Raw genomic sequence first — 20624 nt, 5'->3', positions numbered from 1 at the left:
AACACGAGATGTTCGGTTAACCTTGACCCACCTAGATTTCTACTGCCTGACTTCACTCATTACTTCCTTACTACCTAACTTCACTCACTACGGCTTTCACCTGATTTTACTTACCAGGATTTTCTTCTGCTTAGCTTCACTCACTATGATTTCCTTTTGCCTAGCTTCACTCATTAGGACTTTCCATCACCAAGTTCCACTCACTAGGATTTTCTAAGCTATTTGGCTTCACTCACCAGGACTTTCCATGCCAAGTGAGTCATTCACATCAAATTCTTTATTACTATATTTAAAATTTAGGGTAAATGACTCACTTTATTAAATTTAGGCAATCACTTTTCACTACATACCACATCAACTATCCTAAAATTTCCATCATCCTTAATTTTTTATTATTTTCTTCTTTTTTTATTATTATTATATTTATGGAATGAGTGGAAGGAGAGAGATTGAAAAGATTGAGTGGAAGGAGAGAGATTTTAAAAAAATATTATTTTATTTTTAGGATAGAAGTTTCATTCCCTAAATTTAGAGAATTACTATTCATCAAATCTAAATTTAGGGAATTGATAGGGTAGCTAATACAAAAGTTTTTTAGCTATCTTATTCAAAATTTAGGATAAAATCTTTGGATAGGGTAATTGATGTGGATGCTCTAAGGACTATCGTTTTGGTCGTTTATGACGATCCATGTTAGTTTACAGAAGCATCATGTTTACTTACTTTCCAGGGTATCTCTTCTCCAATGCTTCTCCGAGCTACCTGTAAAAAAGATAAATCATGAAATATTTTACTAACATAATAGCCTTTATATTGAGGTGGTTTGTTCTCTCCTCCTCCTCTTCTTCTTCTTTTTTTTTTTAAATTGTAAAGGAGTCTTCGGGGTTATGGTACCTTAATAGTACATCTAGATATTTATAATTCGATCCACAACTATAACATATTTATAGAAATTTTTAATTTAAATAAGTCATGTAACTAAAAGATATTCAACTTCTATACTTTCTGATTTAATTTAATGACATATAAAAAAATTTTATAGGACCAACGGATCATATCAAAATTAATCAATGAGACTAACTATTTATTTGCCTCAAGAATCTTGAGTTAACAATTCGATTTTTATATCTTCTACTTGTAAGTTTATTATTCGTGCACAAATATTAGAAATCTTCAATTTGATCTAAAAGCTTCGTTAATTGGGTTGGTGCAAGTATTCCATCAACCTGATCAAGTCAATCTTTTGACTTGAAAGAGAAATATGTTTGAAAATCAATTACAGCAATGAATTAAAAAAATTCTTTACTTATCATTTAGAAGAAAACAAAAAGAGAGGAATTTTTTTTTAAAAAAACCTATGCCCTTTATTACATAACAAGACAAAGTCAGATGAAATGGATAAGATCAGGATACTGTTCCACCAATGCTCGAATCGTAAAGCACCGTCATCAACTTATTTCGACCGTTCATCTCTCTCTTCCTACTTCAAATAGTTGGAGCTGATCCCGTGTTCTGGGTCGGCGAAGCGGCCCATTTTCAACGGTCATTTCCTTCGTTGCCGTTACATTCGAACGAGAAATGTAATGTGCACCGTCAAACAGGATTCAAACGATACCGCCAATAAGAATTTAGCATAAAAGTTAGTAAAATAAATTAGTTGACAAATTTGTTTAGATAGTTATTAAAGGTACTGACTAAATCCGTTTTTTATTATCTTGTAATTTCATTAATATTCCATTGGACATTTAACCGTAGCGTGTTTTTAGCAGGCAGCTAATCATCGTTGATAACGCGCTTCTTCTCTTTCGTTGTCGCCCTCGTCGTCGTTCCTCTTCTCCACCGCCACCTCTGGATCTCTAGATCCACCCTTTCGATCCCAAATCGAAGAACTAATCGGCCTCCACTTCTAGGGCTTCGATCGGCGATGGAGTTCTTCGCCCGGGCGAAGGCAGTGCGGCTGCGGAGCCACCACGACAAGTACCTGGCAGCAGAAGACGACGAGGAGCGCGTCGCCCAGGACCGCGACGGATCCTCCCGAAACGCCAGGTGGACCGTGGAGCGCGTCGACACTGCCCCTCACGTCCTCCGCTTCCGCAGCTGCTACGGCCGCTACCTCACCGCCTCCAACGAGCCCTTCCTCCTCGGCGTCACCGGGAAGAAGGTCACGCAGACCCTCCCCGCCCGCCTCGATTCCTCCCTCGAGTGGGAGCCTGTCCGGGACGGCGCAAGGGTCAAGCTCATGACCCGATACGGTAACTACCTTCGTGGCAACGGCGGTCTTCCCCCATGGCGCAACTCCGTCACCCACGACGTCCCTCACCGGACTGTGACCCAGGAGTGGGTCTTCTGGGATGTGGACGTCGTCGAGGTCCTGCACACTCCGCCTTCCGCTCCTGGTTACAAGGCTGCGGCGTCCTCTTCGGAGAAATTGCCCAAATTGGAGGTCCAACCCAATCCGCCTTCCACCCCTGATCCGATAGCTATGCCGCCCTCGTCGGAGAAGTTGTCCAGATTGGAGGTCTTTTCTCTTGCTTTAACCCTCTTTTGACTAGTTGAATCGATGAAAATTCTTCATTTTTTTTACTTGTTCTCCAAGTTCAAGGAATGGTATGGGCAAAAACACAACGGATAAGTAATCTGCTAGACTCTCAGACCTAGAATAGATTTTGGTTCGAAGGCATTGGCTTCGAGTTCTGTCAGAGGTGAGTAGAGCTGGAATCTAATTCTCCCGAACTGATAGCAATTCGAATGAAGCTTGGATGAACAAGTCAAGTAAACACAACTCATCTGAAATGGAATAGGTAGGATATGATAATTGGGCTTAGATGGGGCTTCAGCATGTCGTTAAGCTTCGGCGTGATCAAGATTGTCCAAGATGGGGCTTTTACTGTCTGTGGGATCATAGCTCTTGATTGTTATTGTAGCTAGTCAATCTCTCGACTCCTTTGTATACTTGGTCTCCCTTAATGAGTTCTGCCAATTGGAGGATGCCACATGACAAAAATCTCTGAATGTGAATAAGTTGTTCCTCATTACGGTTTCTCTAGCTTGAAGAGACGCGAGCCAAACCTCCTTAGGCTAAAACTGCTGCACATGGATCAAACGCTATTTACACTGTTATCTTTTTCAGCATACATGTTTGGCACATTCGATCACCAATGCTATTAACGACTAATTTTACCAATATCAGGGACTATATTTTGCATATTTGACCACGATGTGATTTAAAATTTCTATCATAATAAAAAAATTGCTTTTTTATGTTTTGATTCTCTTTGATGATTGTTGTTTCCCTTTTGTTAATTTTCAGAGAGTGTTTCTAGTCCTTTTTTAGTTTCCAAATCTCATATTACATGTAGTTACTTGGAAAGCCATCCTTTTCTAACTGCAAATGTATTAAAAGTCAGATTCTTGTTGTTCTTGCAGTCATTGGATTCTTTTTCTGCTCCAGTGCACAAAGTTGAAGGTAGGAGTGTGTTCTATGCCATTGCAGATGATGCTGGAAATGTGGATGACAGTGTGGAGTGGCCTCATTTGACTTTCAAAGGGACGAGCGTACTCGAATTGACGGAGAGGTTGAAGGAGGAAACGAAGATTGATGATATTATTGTGTGCACCCGGAACCCGCTGAACCAGCACCTCATACCTCTTTTTCTGCACTTGCCACCCAATAATGTGAAAATACGACTTGTGGTCGTCGATGCCAATTCAAAAGGTGAGTTTGGTTGAATCTCAAGTTATGTTTCTTTCCTTCTAGTTTTCACTCTGCCTACATTTTTAACCACTAGCTAACACATTAGACATGCCTATTTTCCGCTGTGCTGTTGGTCTACTATTCAATTTAAATTCCTTTTCATACTATTTCGATGAATTTTCAAGGAAACAAACCTTTGTTATAACATTATCATCCATTGTTGTTTACTTTTTTTTTTTCTTTGGATGTTTATATGTAACTTCATTTATCTTTGGTCATTGATCATTGCTTGTTACTGAAGGATCATCTCACCCTTTTTTTTTCCAGTCCATGGATATTATTGCAATCATGTATTGAGTGACCAATCTAGACTTCATAATAGTACAAATAAACTATCAGCGAATGGAAAAACAATAAGCAAAAAGACCACTTGTGCATCATTTGATATAATAAGCTGAAACTTCATTCCCACACTAATATTCTTGCTGAACTCCCTGCTGTAAACTTCTCAATATCTAAATATGGATTGATTACAATCCCACTCTCTTTGGTTTCTAGTTTTATTCATCAGCAAAAGATTCATGAAATGATTAATACAGATATACTAGCGTACTAGCGATAAGTAGTAATTCATCCTCTTTATGAGTAATTAATGATTTGGTGCTGCCCCCGAGGCAATGGTGCAGCGGCATAGTGTCTTCTCAGTTACTCATTCGGCAAATTAATGGATGAATTTCTGTAAATAAACAGTTAACCTAAAAACATTGAGCTGATGCTTCCTCACCGCGAGCGCTTCTCGATTTGTCCTGGTGGCTAATGGAAAATTTTCATAGGGCTGAGCCGATCATCCCAGGATGAGTCAGCATGAAATAACAAACTTAAAGAGAACAGCTCTTCTAGTTGTGAAACAAAATGATACTCATATCCTCTTTACTTAACCGTAATCAACATGCTCCTGTTTAACCATAATAATCTTGTAAAACCTTGTATTAACCTTCCCAACTATCACTAATCTGCTGTATCTTGTCTTGCCATTGAAATTCTTCAAACCATCTTTAAAATGTGCTTTGTTGTTGATATTGTTGTCGCAAAATTTTCCAGTTGCGAAGAACTTCAACATTTAAAGGACAAATTTTATCAGTGCTGATGGTGAGCCAACTTCTGCAAATCATATCACGATCATTCAACTCCAAAGCATATAGTGGCATAATTTTTTGCCAGATTGAGAACTTGAGAAAGTTTGATAGGGGCTGAAAATTTCAATTTAATTGGGAAATGAGACTGATGTGATAAAGAGCAAAAGAGGTATGCATTGAATATTTAAGAACTTTACTTGTATTTGTTGAGAAAGAAAACTAAAATGCTGTGTCTGAGACACTATGTAATCAGAATTTATTCTTTAGAATTGTTTAATATGCCAAAAGAGAAGCTTATCTTCTAACTTGAACCTCTCTCTCCGTTAAAAAATGTTTTGTTTTGTTTTTTTGAGAATTTTTACGTCTAACCTTCACCGATGAATAGATGGCAAGTGGGTTAGATTGGTTGAATGAAATGAGTGAGTTGGATGGGCTAAATGGATTGATCGAGTTGAGTTGATTGGGTAGACTGAGCGAAATGGTGAATTTTAACATGGCCGACCAAATAAATTGGTCATGATGGTCATGCACGGTCGAGTGAGGAAACATTCTGTTGAATTGTTCAAGTCATTTGAGCTACCGAGTCGAGTGGATGAGTTTCCTAGATTGTGTTGATGAGTATGGAATCAAACTAAGAGGATTAAAGTCGAGGAGCATGGAAGCTCCATAATAAGTTAGCTAGATACGATGTATTGAATAGAACAACTTGGATTCAGAGAATTGATCCTCGTTTCGATCGCTCAATATCATCGGCTCTTCATTGGATACAAGTAGGTAAATTATGAGGATATTTTATTTAGTATAGTGGATATTTTATCCTAACACATCGGTCCTTTACATAAGAGAGATTAATGAGACATTTTGTATCTACTAAAAATTTATCCTAAGGGGTTGGACAACTTAAATTGTATGTGATGATCAAATTAAGTTAATCAATCCAAGTTCAAAGGTTGACGATATTGGAGCTACGAGCTAATATGATTCAATTTGTCTCTTTGTAGTAATTCAGATATTTAGATCTTCGAACTAACTGATTCTAAAGATGATCAATTTAATTTCATAAAAAAATTTTATTAATCATTAGGATAAATTAAAAAATATTTATGAAAACTCATCTAAATGATCAACATTATCCATTTTTTATTAAGGAGAAATTTTTTTATAGTCCATCGTAGCTAAAATTATAATCTTAGTTTATCTACTGAAATTGCGTAACATAGGATAAGTTGTGCATGGTTGACGCACGTGCAGCAACAACAAAACTCTCTTTCGAAAAAAACAAAGGGAATCAGATAACCAAAATTCTCTTTCTATTGTCATGCAAATGTTGATGTGTTCGATAAATCATTCGAATTGAGCCGAACCTAATAAGTTTTTAATGGAGCTCAACTATATACTGTTGTTGTTATTATTATTATTATTATTTATGTTAAATTTTTATTTATTTATAAAATGTATACTTTTATAATATGAAAGTTTTCTATCGTATGTAAGTGCGGAACAATATATTATAAATATTAGATGAGAAAGAAGATAACAAATCTATACAATTATTCATAAATATTTTTTCAAATATATTATTTTTATAATTATATTTTATATAAATTAATATATCAAATTATTCATGAATTATTTATCATAAATTTTAAATTTTAGATTAAAAAAACTCTAATATAGATGCACTACACTATTCATCAACTTTATAGTTTATCTTTCCTTAATATTTTTTCTCTCTGTTGTCACCAAGAAACCCATCAATCTTTTTAGTGTACGGTCGTAGCACAAACGATCAATACATAATGTTTTGATGTAACAGTTTTTTTTTTTTTTTTTTTTTGTTTTTAAAGTTGTGCAAGGGCAGGCAAATCGAGCTGATAATTGGAAGAGAATGGCCAAGTGAACCGGGCCTATTGCTCTAAACATCCGCGTCCCTTGGACCGGCGTACCAGATCATATTCCAAGGCCTTTCTGGGAATTGGGCCTTGAAATATGACCCATAGGCTTCAGGAGGACGGGTCCGATGTTACAGTTAGTTCCTTCGGCCGGCCCAAAGATCAATTTTTACGGCCTTTCTGGGAATTGGCCTTGAAACATGACCATGGGCTCCATCGAGTGCGATAGTATTCGCAGTGAGCAACTGGCGGCTGCTCGGGCCTTGTGCGAGGAAATGGCACAAGGATGATCTCGAATCCGGCGAACCTCTTGCACTTTTGGAATTCCGTCAGAGTCGCAATCGTTGGTTGTGGTGGGTGGAGGTGATGCTTGAGTCTATGCTTCAATTAGAGCGAAGTCTCTAGCTCCACACCTAAGCGTGTTGGTTATTGCGAAAGGTTAAACTTTCCCTGGGAGGTCGATGCAATGTGACAAATGGACATTTCTTCGAGGGAAAATCAGATGCATAACCACCTTGAGACACGATGGAAGGATGGAAGTGGAGGATATTTTGTTTATGATTGAACAGTTCATGATGAAATCTGACATGAGACAATGAGACATGATGGATAGGATGGAGGATTCATTCATATCTTGCACCCTCCTATAAAACCAAAGAGAATAGAGGATATTTTGAAGGGAAAGGTAGTCCTATTTATTTCCAATTTAATACACCATCACTTTCTTAGTTTCTTTTTTATATATAATATGAACCTTTTACTGCACAATGGACTTGAATTTCAAAATGCTTAGCAATTCTGTATTGATCATTAGTCTATGCGCATAAATTAAAGGGACTTTGATGAATGATGATGAGCCTGAGAGACATCTCATCGTCTTTCTATATCTCAAATACTTAAGTATCAAAATCTTCCATGTTGTTGCAAGTACTAGTACTCTCTGCTTATGATCTTTTCTTCTAGTGGGTATTATTTCTTTAACAGTGTACTTGTGAGGTTCTCGATCTGGTTTAGCGGTGCTTTTTTGTTAACAGCCAAAAAAAACAATTAGATAATCCTCTATTCGGAAGGTGGAAGATACGAATCCTCCATCCTATATATCTATCATGGCTCGTGATCTGGTCTAGTAGTTAACTTATGAAATGTTATCATCATAAAATTTGGGATTCAAATCTCGATAAAATTAAGATAAATATCTTCTTTATGTGCTAATCATTATTCCAAAAACTAGTAGCCACCCGTGATTTATCTCCTCCGTGTTGGCCCTGGGACGGATTGGCGGGAGCGATGAAGATGAGCGTATTGGCCTTTTGCTACCATAGCTCGTGATCTCATAGTCCTTTGGGATAGCGTGATAGTTAAAATATGGGATGTTATCATATAAGATTTTGGAGTCGAAACTCGACGTGTTTGAGTATGTTTTTCCTCATGCCTTAACTACCTGCACTAATGGTTAATAGTTATTCGTGATTTATCTCCTCTATATTGATCTAAAGATAAATTGATGAAGATGGTAGGACAAACGAATCATCTTTTACCATATGACTCATGATCTCATGTTAAATTTCAACATTAACTCTTCAATCATCTACAAAATATCTTCGACTTCGATCCTTCCATCTTGTATGAGTAGTAATTCATATTAGAGGTGGTATATTTACTAAAGAAATGGGGTAGATATTCCGAGCTCGTCCGATCTTCCGAGCCGATCCAACTTGTCGGCCTGTCAAATTGCCGACTTGCATATCTCCCGAGCTTCTGACATACAGCGGTTACTAAAATTAAAGGGTAAGACGGTTACAACAATACCCCTTAATGATCTCTTAATGACTCCTTCATGACCTCTTAATGATCCTCTAATGAGACCAGTCTCTAGGGCTTTCTTTTTTACTTAGGGGGAAGAGAAAGTAAAAGAGATTCTCTAACAATACTTCTCATTTTCTATCTTCTTTCTGTTATCACTAAACCTCCATGATAATTTAGGTATCAAAGTAATATTGCCAGGACAACTATCGATGAACCCTTTGATGCTTATTACTTTTGCAGAAAATCATGGCGCTATGGGAAGAAATTTAGGAGAAGGCTTCGATGTCATCATTCTTTATGCCGAGATAAATTTTTACTACCACATCAGCATGGTGATTTTTAAACTGGATTAAATTAGCGCCATCTATGGGCACTTGGGTGAGAGACATTTAGCGACTACCCTGATGATTTTCCAAACTTGCCAATCGAGTTGTGCAAATCTGTCTATTTTTCAGTATTCCTTATTCTTGTTGTATCTACCATGGTGGTTGATGCGGCGATAAGGGAGAGTCTACCTGTCACGGGTCAGTTTACACAGTGTCGATCAATGTCAAGGCGGTCAACGTTGGAGCTTACGGAAAGAGCCTCGACCAAAGGTGGTTGTCTAGTTATCCCCGTCGACAAAGGAGTGGCCGAGCAGATCACCCAGCCGGTCAAACGAATGGACATCAAAGGTCGGTCGGACGAGTGACTGTCTGGTAATCTCGGTCGGCAAAGGAGTGGCTGAACGGATCACTTTGCCGGTCAGATGAATGGGCATTATGGGTCGGTCGGGCGAATGGACAAACCCGTAGCTGGTCATTTCGGTCGGCAGGAAAACGAGTCGCTCGGATCGCACGTCCGACACAAGGAATGACATTACACAAGAGAGGACGAGAAAATTAAAGAGAACACTTTGTCTATCATTAAATATGAAGAAGCCAAGGCAAATAAGAATACTCCATCTATCATTAATGCACGAAAGTCAAGAAAAAGAAGTCTTCCTCTGACAATTAATATAATTAAATAAGGGCAGATGAGCACTCATAAAGAAAGGTATAAAAGGGTACGCCAGGTATGAGGAAAGACAAGATTTATCTATTTCTTGATTACTCATTCTCTCTTCCTGATTCTAACTTGAGCGTCGTAGGGTCAACGTCAGGGATCCCTTCCCTGGTTTGGTTTTATTTTACAGGATTGAGACCTTCATCCCGTCAGTAGTCACCATCCCCAGCTTTCCAGCTTCCCTCTTTCAGACAGGATCATTTTGGTATCGTCTGTAGGAACGTAGCTTGCATCCGAATAAGAAGATGAAAGATGTTCGACGACTCACAACAGTGACGCTGATGCAAGAGGATCTCGATGCACTAATACAAGCTCGAGTGATGAAGATATTGGAGCAATAGCAACAAGTGTTGGTCAATCAGCCAACGCATGAGTCTGTTGCCTTTGCAGCAGGTCGACAGGCTGAAAGAGGAGATCGAGTGGATCAACTTTCCGCTCGGGACCTAAATAGGAGACCGATCAGCTCCTATGGGGGAGGCCCGTAATACGCCAATCTCCTTCAACCGAGTGCTATCATGGGCTCCCCCCCAGAAGAAAGGGGCTGAGCAGATAGAGACCGGGGATCTTCCTCGGATGAGGCATCCGTACGGGACGCACGAAAGGGAAAAGCGCCTAGGGAAGACAACTTGGTTGAGCGGGTCAATCAACAATTTTCGGAGGGGATCCTAAATGACCCTTTGCCAAAGTATTACACCCCACTGACAATCGGGGAGTACAATGGAGCAACCAATCCCGACGACCATTTGGCTAAGTTTGACAACACGACCACCCTTCACCAGTACATGGAGGAGGTGAAATGCTAAGTCTTCCTTACCACTCTATCTAGATCGGCGCAACGATGGTTCAAACGGTTACCGAACAGTTCGATCGATAGCTTCAAGGACTTTCGAGCAACATTCCTATATCACATTGCTAGTAGTCACCACCACCATAAGATGAGCGTGAATTTGTTCTCGCTGAAGCAAGGGCCCCGAGAGCCCCTGAGGGCCTATATCCAGCGCTTCAATAAGGTGGCGATGGACATTCCAGCAGTCTCCTCAGATGTGTCGGTGAACGCCTTCACCCAAGGGCTCACCGAGGGAGAGTTCTTCCGATCACTCATTCGACGGCCACCGAAGGACTTTGGTCATCTCCAAAAGAAGTCCAATGAATACATTAATGTGGAAGAAACCCAGACGGTAAGGAAGAAGGAGACGACCATCGAGCCTGTAGGAGCATCTGAGCAACGTCAACCGAGCAATCATCAACCACCCAAAGGTCCTCAATTGGGAGCCCCTCCATACCAGGAGACTAGGCCACATGCCGTACAGCAGGTGGCGGCCGCTCGTGCAAGAGGCAAGAGGTGGGCATCGATGTTTTGCATCTTTCACTAGTCGACGAGCACAACACTAGGGACTGCTATGACCTGGCAGCTAGTAGGTCGATTCCGTGCGGATATCGCCGTCGATCGCCACTTCTAGATTAGTGTCACCGAAGTCGATATGCAGAACGAAGGAAGGAGGAGAGGACGAGCGAGCCACATCACCACCAACTATAGAGGGACCGAATCCCTGCTGAGCCTCTTCTGAATGGACCATACCGTCCACAAGGGAAGATGAGAACCAGAGTAATGCCGCTCGGGGGGAGATAGGAATGATCGACGACGGGCCGACCGACGGAGATTCTAAACGAGAAAGGAAGTTGCATGCGCGATGACTCGAGATCCACGCTGTTGAATGCAGCAAGGAGAAAGCTGAGGGACTCGATATTAGCTTTAGCCCTAAGGATTTGGAGGGAGTGGAGGTTCCTCACGACGATGCATTAATCATCCGAGCGGTAATTGTCAATTATATAGTCCATCGAACTTTTATTGATACAGGGAGCTCGGTAAATATCATATATAGGAAGACATTCGATCAATTGTAAATTGACCGGAGTGAACTGCTGCCAATGACGACTCCGCTCTATGGCTTCACGGGCAACGAAGTGTTGTCGATCAGTCATATCAAGTTGGCCATCTCACTCGGAAAAGAACTCCTGAAGCAGACAAGGTCCAAAAATTTCATAGTGGTAAATACGTTATCGGCCTACAATGTCATTTTGGGTTGACCGACACTTATTGAGTTCCGAGCGGTGGTGTCCACCTACTGCCAGAAGATCAAATTCCTGGTGGACGATAAAGTAGGAGAAGTCAAAGGAGACGAGTTAGCCTCTCGGTGATGCTACGTCGAGATGGTCAAGTCTGAATAAAGAGCCGCTCGAAAGCGTTTGGAGGTAAACTCCATCATTGAAAAAAAACCCCACGCTGGTTTATGAAGAAAAAGAAGATGTTCAGATCCACCCTAACTGCCTGAAAGCAACTACCTTCATCGCTGCTGATCTAGAGGGCGAGAAAAAGGTAGAGCTGGTAGCCTACCTCATACAAAATCATGATGTGTTCGCTTGGGCGACATATGAGATTTTCGATATTTCGCCAAGTGTGGCTCAGCACGAGCTACACTTTCGACCAGACACTTGGCCAGTAAAACAAAAGAAAAGGGACTTTAGCATGGAACAGAACTTGATCATCCGAGCGGAGATAGAGAAATTGTTGGCGGCCGGCTATATACGGGAAGTATAATTTTCCGAGCTGACTTGCTAACATCGTACTGGTCCCCAAGCCGGACAACAAATGGAGGGTCTGCATAGACTTCCGCGACTTGAATAAAGGATGCCCGATGGATTTCTATCCGTTGCCCCAGATACACCAGATGATAGACTCTACGGTAGACTGCGAGCTGATCTGCATGCTCGACGCATATCAAGGTTATCACCAAATGTCGGTCGCTCGAGAAGATCAAGAAAAGGTCAGTTTTATCATGGCCGACGGAACATTCAGTTATAACGTCATGTCGTTCGGACTAAAGAACACCGGTGCCACCTACAGAGGCTCATGAACAAGGTGTTCCGGCGGCAGATCAACCGCAACATAGAGGTATATGTCGATGACATATTAATAAAATCTACAAAAGTTATTGATCTTTGCACAGACATCAAGGAGACCTGCCAAACTCTAAGGGCTTATGGAATAAAGCCGAACTCGAACAAATGCTTGTTTGGCGCCAAGAGCAACCGATTCCTGGGATACATCGTCACCGAATAGGGGATTGAGACGAATCCGAAGGCTCTGCATGATATGCCACCATCACGCAACTTGAAGGAAGCCCAGCGGCTAACTAGGCATGTTACCGCTCTGTCCAGATTCATATCCAAATCATCCGACCGGAGCCTATCGTTCTTCAAGGTGCTGCGTCGGGCGACAAAATTCCAATGGGATGCGAAGTGCGATTGGACGTTCGAAGAGTTCAAAGATTATCTCAACTCCTTGCCTATATTAGCTTTAAAACATGATTTGAATCTTTGTTTTGCTTCTGTGTTATACCTAGGGGTGTAAATGAACCAAACCGCTCACGAACTATTCGAAACTCGATTCGATAAAAGCTCGTTTGAGCTCGTGTAATGAGACTCGTTAAGATAAACAAACCAAGCTCAAGCTTCACAATATTCGACTCGTTAGCTCGTGAACATGTTCGTTAAGCTCATTAAACAACTTTTAAATAAAAAAATTAATAGTTTTAATATTTAATTTATATATTTTACACTCTACTTATGAAAAATATAGACAAATATATTAAATTTATTTATTAGAATAAAATTATAAATTTTAATAATAATATTATAATTTTCTCTAAATATATAATTTAGTTTTTAATGAATATTTAAATTTATAATTTATATTTATTAAGTTCGTTTAGGTTCGATAAAAGTTCGAATAAGCTCGTGATCCATGAATATATTCGTTAAATAAAGCTCGAGCTCGACTCGATTATAAACGAGCCAAGCTCAAACATTCAAGAGTTCGGCTTGGCTCGGCTCTGTTGGTGCAAAATCCCTCAGGTCAAGGTTGACCTGGTTAACCAAGCTGAGTCTTGGTTTGGGTTTAGATGTTTGACAATAAGATATTGATCGAAGAAGAGTCAAGTAGGTCAAGGTTGACCGGATACTTGACTGGGAAGTCCTAACTGGCAAGTTAGGCAGAAGGAAGTCCTAGTGAGTGAAGCTAGGCAGAAGGAAATCCTAGTGAGTGAAGCTAGGTGAAAGTCCTGGTGAGTGAAGCCAGGTGAAAGTCCTAGTGAGTGAAGCTAGGCAGAAGGAAATCCTAGTGAGTGAAGCTAGGTGAAAGTCCTGGTGAGTGAAGCCAGGTGAAAGTCCTGGTGAGTGAAGCCAGGTGAAAGTCCTAGTGAGTGAAGCTAGGCAGATGGAAAACCCTAGTGAGTGAAGCTAGGTGAAAGTCCTGGTGAGTGAAGCCAGGCAAGGAAGGAAATCCAGATGGATCAAGGATGATCGGACATCTGGTGTTGGGAAGTCCAAGTAGGTCAAAGGATTGACTGGATACTTGGCAAGGAAGGAAATCCAGATGGATCAAGGATGATCGGACATCTGGTGTTGGGAAGTCCAAGTAGGTCAAAGGATTGACTGGATACTTGGCAAGGAAGGAAGTCCAGATGGGTCAAGGTTGACCAGACATCTGGTGGAAGTCCAAGTAGGTCAATGGAGTGACCGGATACTTGGCACGACGAGTAAAAGTCCAAGTGGGTCAAAGGGATTGACCGGACACTTGGTGGGGAGTCCTAGCAGGTCAAGGGAGTGACCAGATGCGAGGCATGATGTACCAACAGGTCAAGGTTGACCGGATGTTGGTTAGGGAGGTTTGGGACTTGGTTTTGGGCAAAAACCAAGTGCTGGATCGATCCGTGGATCGATCCAGGCCGTGGATCGATCAGTGGATCGATCCGCATTCTTCCGAGTCAGAAGCTCGGATCGATCCGTGGATCGATCCAGAGGTCCCGATCGATCAGCCGATCGATCGGGACGATGCTGCTTCGCGCGATAAGCGCTGGATCGATCCGTGGATCGATCCAGGCGCGTTTCCTGAGCACAGAGGCGCTCTGGATCGATCCGTGGATCGATCCAAAGCCTCCCCGATCGATTCGGAACATTCGAATCGATCGGGATCCGACCGTTGCGTCGGGTTTAAAGCCGCAGGCGAGCGTGGTCTTCGGCATCGCTTTACGAGCTCTTCTCAGATTCATTCCAGCTCCTCCACAGCTCTCTACAAGCACGTGATCGCTAGTTCTTGAAGGTTCTTGGAGGCTTTCCAAGTCAAGAGGCGGATCTATTGCAAGAGGAAGAAGTTAGGGTTAGGGTTTTTACTGCACATCTTGTAAGCTTTTGCTTAACTTGTATTTCCCTTTCTTCTTCTTGTACTGAGAGTCTTGTAGGGCTTCTCCGCCCTCGGTAGTTACCGAAAAGGAGTGTTTCATAGTGGAGGGTGCGTGCGTGGTGTGGATCCTTGGACTAGTCACCTCTTGTGAGGTGGATACCAAGTAAACCAACCTTGTTAGCGTTGTGTGATTTGTTTCTGTATTTTCCGCTGCATATCCTTGAAGAAACAAGCAACGCCAAGCGACGAGCACGCGACGAGCTATTCACCCCCCCCTCTAGCTACTTTTGGTCCTAACAGGCTCGGCTCGGCTCGATTACACCCCTAGTTATACCGTCATCTATTGTCAATTATGTATACTATCAATTATGTTTTTCATATTGGTTATGCAGGAAACTTGTAAAACAACGTTTCCGTTTATCAACGAATGATAAATCATTTCATTTTAAATTCTAATATTTTATTTATACAAAATTCTGAATATTCTTTTAATATAGGGGAAAACGTATGTTGTATTTGTTGGATATAATCCTAATATTTATGAAACGTGGATAAAAACATCAAGTCAAGTTATTGACTTTAAAAGCGCCATATATCAATCATAAAAAAATAGAATGGAGGGCAAAAAAAAAAAAAAAAAAAAAAAAAAAAAAAAAAACTTTTCGTATATATATATATATATATATATATATTTCCTAAACTTTAAAGTCAAAAGGTTATTGACACAAGCGTAAATTTTAATTAAAAAAAAACAAGCATGTTCTGTGAGCGTCGCTCATTTATATATATAATAAGATTTTATCATATCTCCTTCGTATTTGAATTGAAAATACTCACTTAAATATCCGATTACTAATTGGATCTAAAAATTCCCTTCGTACCTTTTTCTATTTAAGTCGGATATCATATTCTCTACTAAATTTGAAAAAAATTATCATCCCTATTTTCAATGGACCAGTCTACTAGATCAACAAATAGAGAAGGAGATGATCAAGCGAACCAGAACGATGCTATAGTGAACCGTGTTGCTTGGACCGGCCTATTAGATCAAATTTCAAGGCGCCTTTCCTAGAATTGGGCCTTGAAACATGGCCCATTGGCTCCATTGAGTGCTCTACTCTTCCAAGTGAGTATTCTCTTCTCTGTTGTTTGAACTGGCGGATGCTCGGCAACTGTGCGAGGAAATGCCACAAAGTGACAAGGATTCCGGCGAACCTCTCTCACTTTTAGAATTCCGTCAGAGTCGTCTCGTTCGTTCAGTAGGAAGAGTCACGCCTTGCTCCCCCGTCACAGGAGGCATTGCTGTTCTCTTCGCCACTCATACCGTCAATTCGCAATAGAACCCTAGCCTTCACCTTTTTTTCTTTACGATGTAATTTTGCGGACCAATCGTAAATCCATTGAAGTCAAGTCAACTCAAGTCAAGTCAAGTGTGCTGTCCTCCGCGTCGACAATGACATTGTCGCGGCGACGACTCGGTTGACTCCATCTGCCATCCGATCTCCATCGCACGGTTCCTATCCAGATCAGGTCTCCCAAGGAATTCAAACACTGGGCCATCACGTTCTCATCCGACCTTCTATTTAAACCTTCCTCTCGCTCACGAAGATTAAGGCTTAAAACTGGGACGAGCAAGGTCATTAGTCTAATTAATTAAGACGTTAGCTTAATTAGGTTTCTATTGAGCTAACAATCGCCGTTCTATTTGCTTCTGCAGGGGAAGAGCAACAGCAGCTGCGCGCGGCGGGGACGACGTGATGGTGGTGGTTCTGCAGGGGAAGAGCGAGCGGATGACGGTGGCGGCCAAGACGGAGAGGAAGGTGGAGATCCGGGATCGGGTGGCGGTCAAGACGGAGACGAAGGTGAAGATCCGGGAAGGGGTGGTGGTCAAGACGGTGAGGAAGGTGGAGGTCCGTGATCGGGTGTTGGTCAAGACGGAGAAGCAGGTGGAGGCTCGGGATCGAGCGGAGAAAAAGTTGGAGGTCCTCACCCCCGCTAAGAGTAAACCCGAATCCGATAACAAGAAAATTAAGGTTTGTGATTTTTAATTTTAAATCATTAATAATAAATCTTACAATTTTGTTGATTAATTTACTTTGGTGAAGGCGACAACGGTGGTGCTAAAAGTAGAGTTACGTTGCCCTTGCAAGGGACACATGGACAAAATCCACAAAACTATGGAAGAGATTAAAGGTTTAATAAATTTCAGTATTTATTTAAATAATTACAATGGATGAGTTTTAATTCAATATTGTAAATAATCATAATCATAATATTAATTTGGTATTTTAATTCATTCAATTAATATATGAACCAGGAGTGAAGAAGGTGGTGGTGGACCCAGAGAGGAATCTGGTCACCGTCCAAGGAACAATGAACGGGAAAGCATTGCCGGCGATCTTTGAGGCGAAGCTGAATTGGAAAGCTGAGGTGGTGGAGCCTAAGAAGGAGAAGAAAAAGGATATCGACCAGCAGAGGAGAAGATCATGAAGGTGAACATGACGGTGGCAGAGGCTGGTTGGACGGGTTACTATAATAATGGGTACACTTACCCCCACGCGCGGCAGCGTTGCCGTATTTCTATGATTACGTTTGCTGTTGTTAGTTTTTTATAATTCAGATTACAATAGAATTGCAAATTTTCGTGAGTTAAATAAATCCATCGAATATAACGCTAGGATTCAACACAGGCAGCAGATCAGTCACTAAGTTGTGTGCATGGGTGCAATACCATATCAGTATATAATGTTGTTTCTAAAAGAAGAAACCTTTTGCCTCTAGTGCAAGTCGAATTGAGTTCGGAAACAACGTTACGTTCTTCTCACAGTTACAACATCCGGAGGCATCCGAGTTTCAGATAAGGTTTGTTTATGGGTATTGTCAGAACTGATCCAGAAGAACATCTAGACAACTCAACTAAAATGATCGAGCGCCCTAAAAATTTTGACCAAGAAATTACACCCAAAACATACCTGCTTGCTCAAACAATAAGAAGGAAATTATAAAGGTGTCAACTTATGTAGCTGGTAAAGGCTTTGAAACTAAAGGTACTGGGTTCAAATTAAATCTACCTTGATGAAAATACAGGCCTGTCTTAACCATTCCTGAGGCATTAGGTAAGAGGTCTCAGGCGAGAAAAAAATTAAGATCTTAATATCTTTTAAAAAATAAATATTGAAAATATTATTAGAGATATTTTATTTTATTAGTAAAATTTAAAAGAATAATTTCATATATTGTCAATAATTATTTATGCAATTAGGAAGAATGATCAACTAGGTCACATCCTAATAATTTTATATTGGGTTAAACCTTACTTTTTTTATTAGTAAAATTTTAAAAATAAAAAATATTTTATGTTAACTAATTTGACAATGAGTAATAAATTATTATAATACTATTCATATATATTTTAATTACTATTTTTTTAAAAATATCAATCAATTTTAACTTCGACGAAGTAAAGTCTTAACGCAACGATAAAAATTATTATTATGTGATCTACATGTAATAGATTCGAGTAGTAGATATAGGCACGACGTATAATAGATCCTTCCCTAGGATTCTATATTGCAAGACTTTTATGAAATAAGTTATCTTTTTATAAATTTTAACTTCAATAAATTATTAATTAAATTTATTTAATCAAAAATATTTAGCTAATAAACATCGACAGCAAATTATTAAAAAGGTGTGTATAATACAAGGACACAATAATAATTTTGTAAAAACTGATAATAAAGTAGAAGAAAGAAAGAAACATAAAATTAATTTAGAGAGAAATAATAGTACAATATAAAATATCTTTTTTACTTTCAAAAGTCTTTTTATAAAAAGATATCAATTAAGTTAACAATAAGTATTTTTAATTTGTTAAACAAATTTAATTTTGATTATTAAATTAATTTTTTATAAGTAAAAAATTAAAAATTATGAGTCAAATTTTAATAAAAAAAATAAAAATAAATTACCAACTAAATCTAATTTTAATATTAAAAAATAAAAATTATCAGTCAAAACTAACATGAGTAAAAAAAAATTGAAAACGATCAAATTTAACTTTAAACTATAAAAATTAAAATTATTGATTAAATATAAAAAATTAAAAATTATTGATCAAATATAATTTGACTAGTAAAAAATTTAAATTATGGATGAAAATAAATTTTAGTCCAATTAAATTTAACTTTAATCTATAAAAAATAAAAAAATTATTGATCAAATATAATTTAACTAGTAAAAAATTAAAATTTTGATTAAAATTTATTTTAACTATAATTTTAAATATTTAATATCTAAACTATATATATATATATATAACACAAGTTTTAAAAAAACAGCGATAATCAGGAAATCTCAGATACAAGGATAAAATATGCTTCTATAAAATTAACCTTGAAATTCTCTCACTTATCAACACTCTCGGACAAACACTCTAATCAGACTGCTATGAGAATTATATTTCACTATAAATGTGTTTCAGAGTTGAGATTGCAAACTATAACACCTTGATCCTGCTAAGGCTAGTATCAATCAGCCATTTCTTAACTACAAAATCCTCCGGTTATGAAGTTAAAAGTCAGATAAAATGATGCAGGTTTAGAGACAAATGAAATTATGAATATATAATTATAGACAGTTTGAATGAACTATTTCTCGATAGCTTGTAGTATCTACTGGATTAATTTTACTGCAAATCTGAATCTTCCTACATAATGTATTGGAAACCCAAGTGCCTTGGATATTATTAGATGAGACTGGAGACTTTCTAACACCACTTACTAGCTCAAACCACAATTTATAGATTCAAATCCAGTTCCTCTAGAATATAAAATATTTCCACCAAAAGACAGCATGGCTAAAATGTTGTTTTCCCTAGTAGAATAACACAAGCACATATGGAAAATAAAACTACAACAAGTCCACATTCACGAATAAAATCCAAGTCTATATGTTATGAGATCAAACATTGAATGAGAATCAAACAAATAGATTTTCACTTTAGTACAAGAGATTTTTCAATCCTCCCTGAACTACCATCAAGCAAATATAACAAAAGTAAAAAAATCTCACCTCTAGTGCTTCTAAAAAATAAATAATAATAATAAAACAACACTCCAAATGCACTTCACATCGCCTTCCAAACTCCAAAATGATCCACCGATAACAAAATCTATTTGTCGCCATCAAAAAAATCATCCAAAAAGAAAAAGCTAAAATAGGATTAGTTTGAAATCTATATGATTCTAAACAGCAATCAGCAATGCATAGATCAGATGTAGATACATGAGAAGATTCCTTTTCAGGAGGACACGATACCGAATTAAGGCGAAAATTGTTAATTAGAGCCCTAGAGTCAATCATGTGATAATTGTTGTATGGACTTGATGTATCATATTCCTATATGTTTATAAAGACATTTCTTTATGGTTATTATACTTACTTATATTGGTATCAAATAACTAAGTATAATATCGTCCTTGAGTAGAATGTTCTTATCTATATCAATCGATTGATTGAATCGATAGTGAGACGATATAGAGAATATTACTCTTAATCATTCCTAGTCAAGTATTAACATTCAGGGACAATGTTAATGCGCTGAGACTAGTATGTAGGTCAACTTGATGACTTGATCTAATGGATATAGAGATATCAAGTTGACACATGAGTATGCATTGGAGAATGTATACTGAATGACCCGCCATGAGAAAGTATCATGGATCGTTATATGATTGTCATATACTTTCTCATGTGACTATTAGTATAACTATTAGTCCTTGGACCTGAAGTCACCATAATTCCCTACA

The 20624-nt window shown here is 38.9% G+C and overlaps 2 protein-coding genes across 2 annotated transcripts; both read left to right on the top strand.

Annotated features, from left to right (window-relative positions):
- Positions 1-1781: 1781 nt before the first annotated feature.
- LOC122017093 lies at positions 1782-5104 on the top strand. Its single transcript, XM_042574593.1, has 3 exons — positions 1782-2518; positions 3427-3715; positions 4796-5104. Exons 1-3 carry the CDS (start codon positions 1925-1927, stop codon positions 4816-4818), a joined length of 906 nt encoding a protein of 301 aa, XP_042430527.1. The 5' UTR covers positions 1782-1924; the 3' UTR covers positions 4819-5104.
- An 11282-nt stretch (positions 5105-16386) lies between these two features.
- Positions 16387-17501, top strand: LOC122015504 (heavy metal-associated isoprenylated plant protein 3-like). The gene is made up of 4 exons (XM_042572423.1): positions 16387-16450; positions 16532-16847; positions 16920-17007; positions 17132-17501. The coding sequence occupies exons 2-4, from the start codon at positions 16572-16574 to the stop codon at positions 17302-17304; spliced, it is 537 nt and encodes a 178-aa protein (XP_042428357.1). The 5' UTR covers positions 16387-16450; positions 16532-16571; the 3' UTR covers positions 17305-17501.
- Positions 17502-20624: the final 3123 nt, after the last annotated feature.

The sequence above is a fragment of the Zingiber officinale genome, chromosome 8B (assembly GCF_018446385.1).
Source record: "Zingiber officinale cultivar Zhangliang chromosome 8B, Zo_v1.1, whole genome shotgun sequence".
Taxonomy (NCBI): domain Eukaryota; kingdom Viridiplantae; phylum Streptophyta; class Magnoliopsida; order Zingiberales; family Zingiberaceae; genus Zingiber; species Zingiber officinale.
This window is presented reverse-complemented; position numbering and strand designations above follow the sequence as displayed.

What these genes read in the sequence shown, in the direction of transcription:
- LOC122017093 (XM_042574593.1), top strand. Translation starts at nt 1,925, where the DNA reads ATGGAGTTCTTCGCCCGGGCGAAGGCAGTGCGGCTGCGGAGCCACCAC. An exon ending in AGAAGTTGTCCAGATTGGAG is followed by an intron (nt 2,519 to 3,426) that starts GTCTTTTCTCTT and finishes TTGTTCTTGCAG; the next exon opens with TCATTGGATTCTTTTTCTGC. An exon ending in CGTCGATGCCAATTCAAAAG is followed by an intron (nt 3,716 to 4,795) that starts GTGAGTTTGGTT and finishes AAAATTTTCCAG; the next exon opens with TTGCGAAGAACTTCAACATT.
- LOC122015504 (XM_042572423.1), top strand. Translation starts at nt 16,572, where the DNA reads ATGGTGGTGGTTCTGCAGGGGAAGAGCGAGCGGATGACGGTGGCGGCC. An exon ending in CCGATAACAAGAAAATTAAG is followed by an intron (nt 16,848 to 16,919) that starts GTTTGTGATTTT and finishes ACTTTGGTGAAG; the next exon opens with GCGACAACGGTGGTGCTAAA. An exon ending in AACTATGGAAGAGATTAAAG is followed by an intron (nt 17,008 to 17,131) that starts GTTTAATAAATT and finishes TATATGAACCAG; the next exon opens with GAGTGAAGAAGGTGGTGGTG.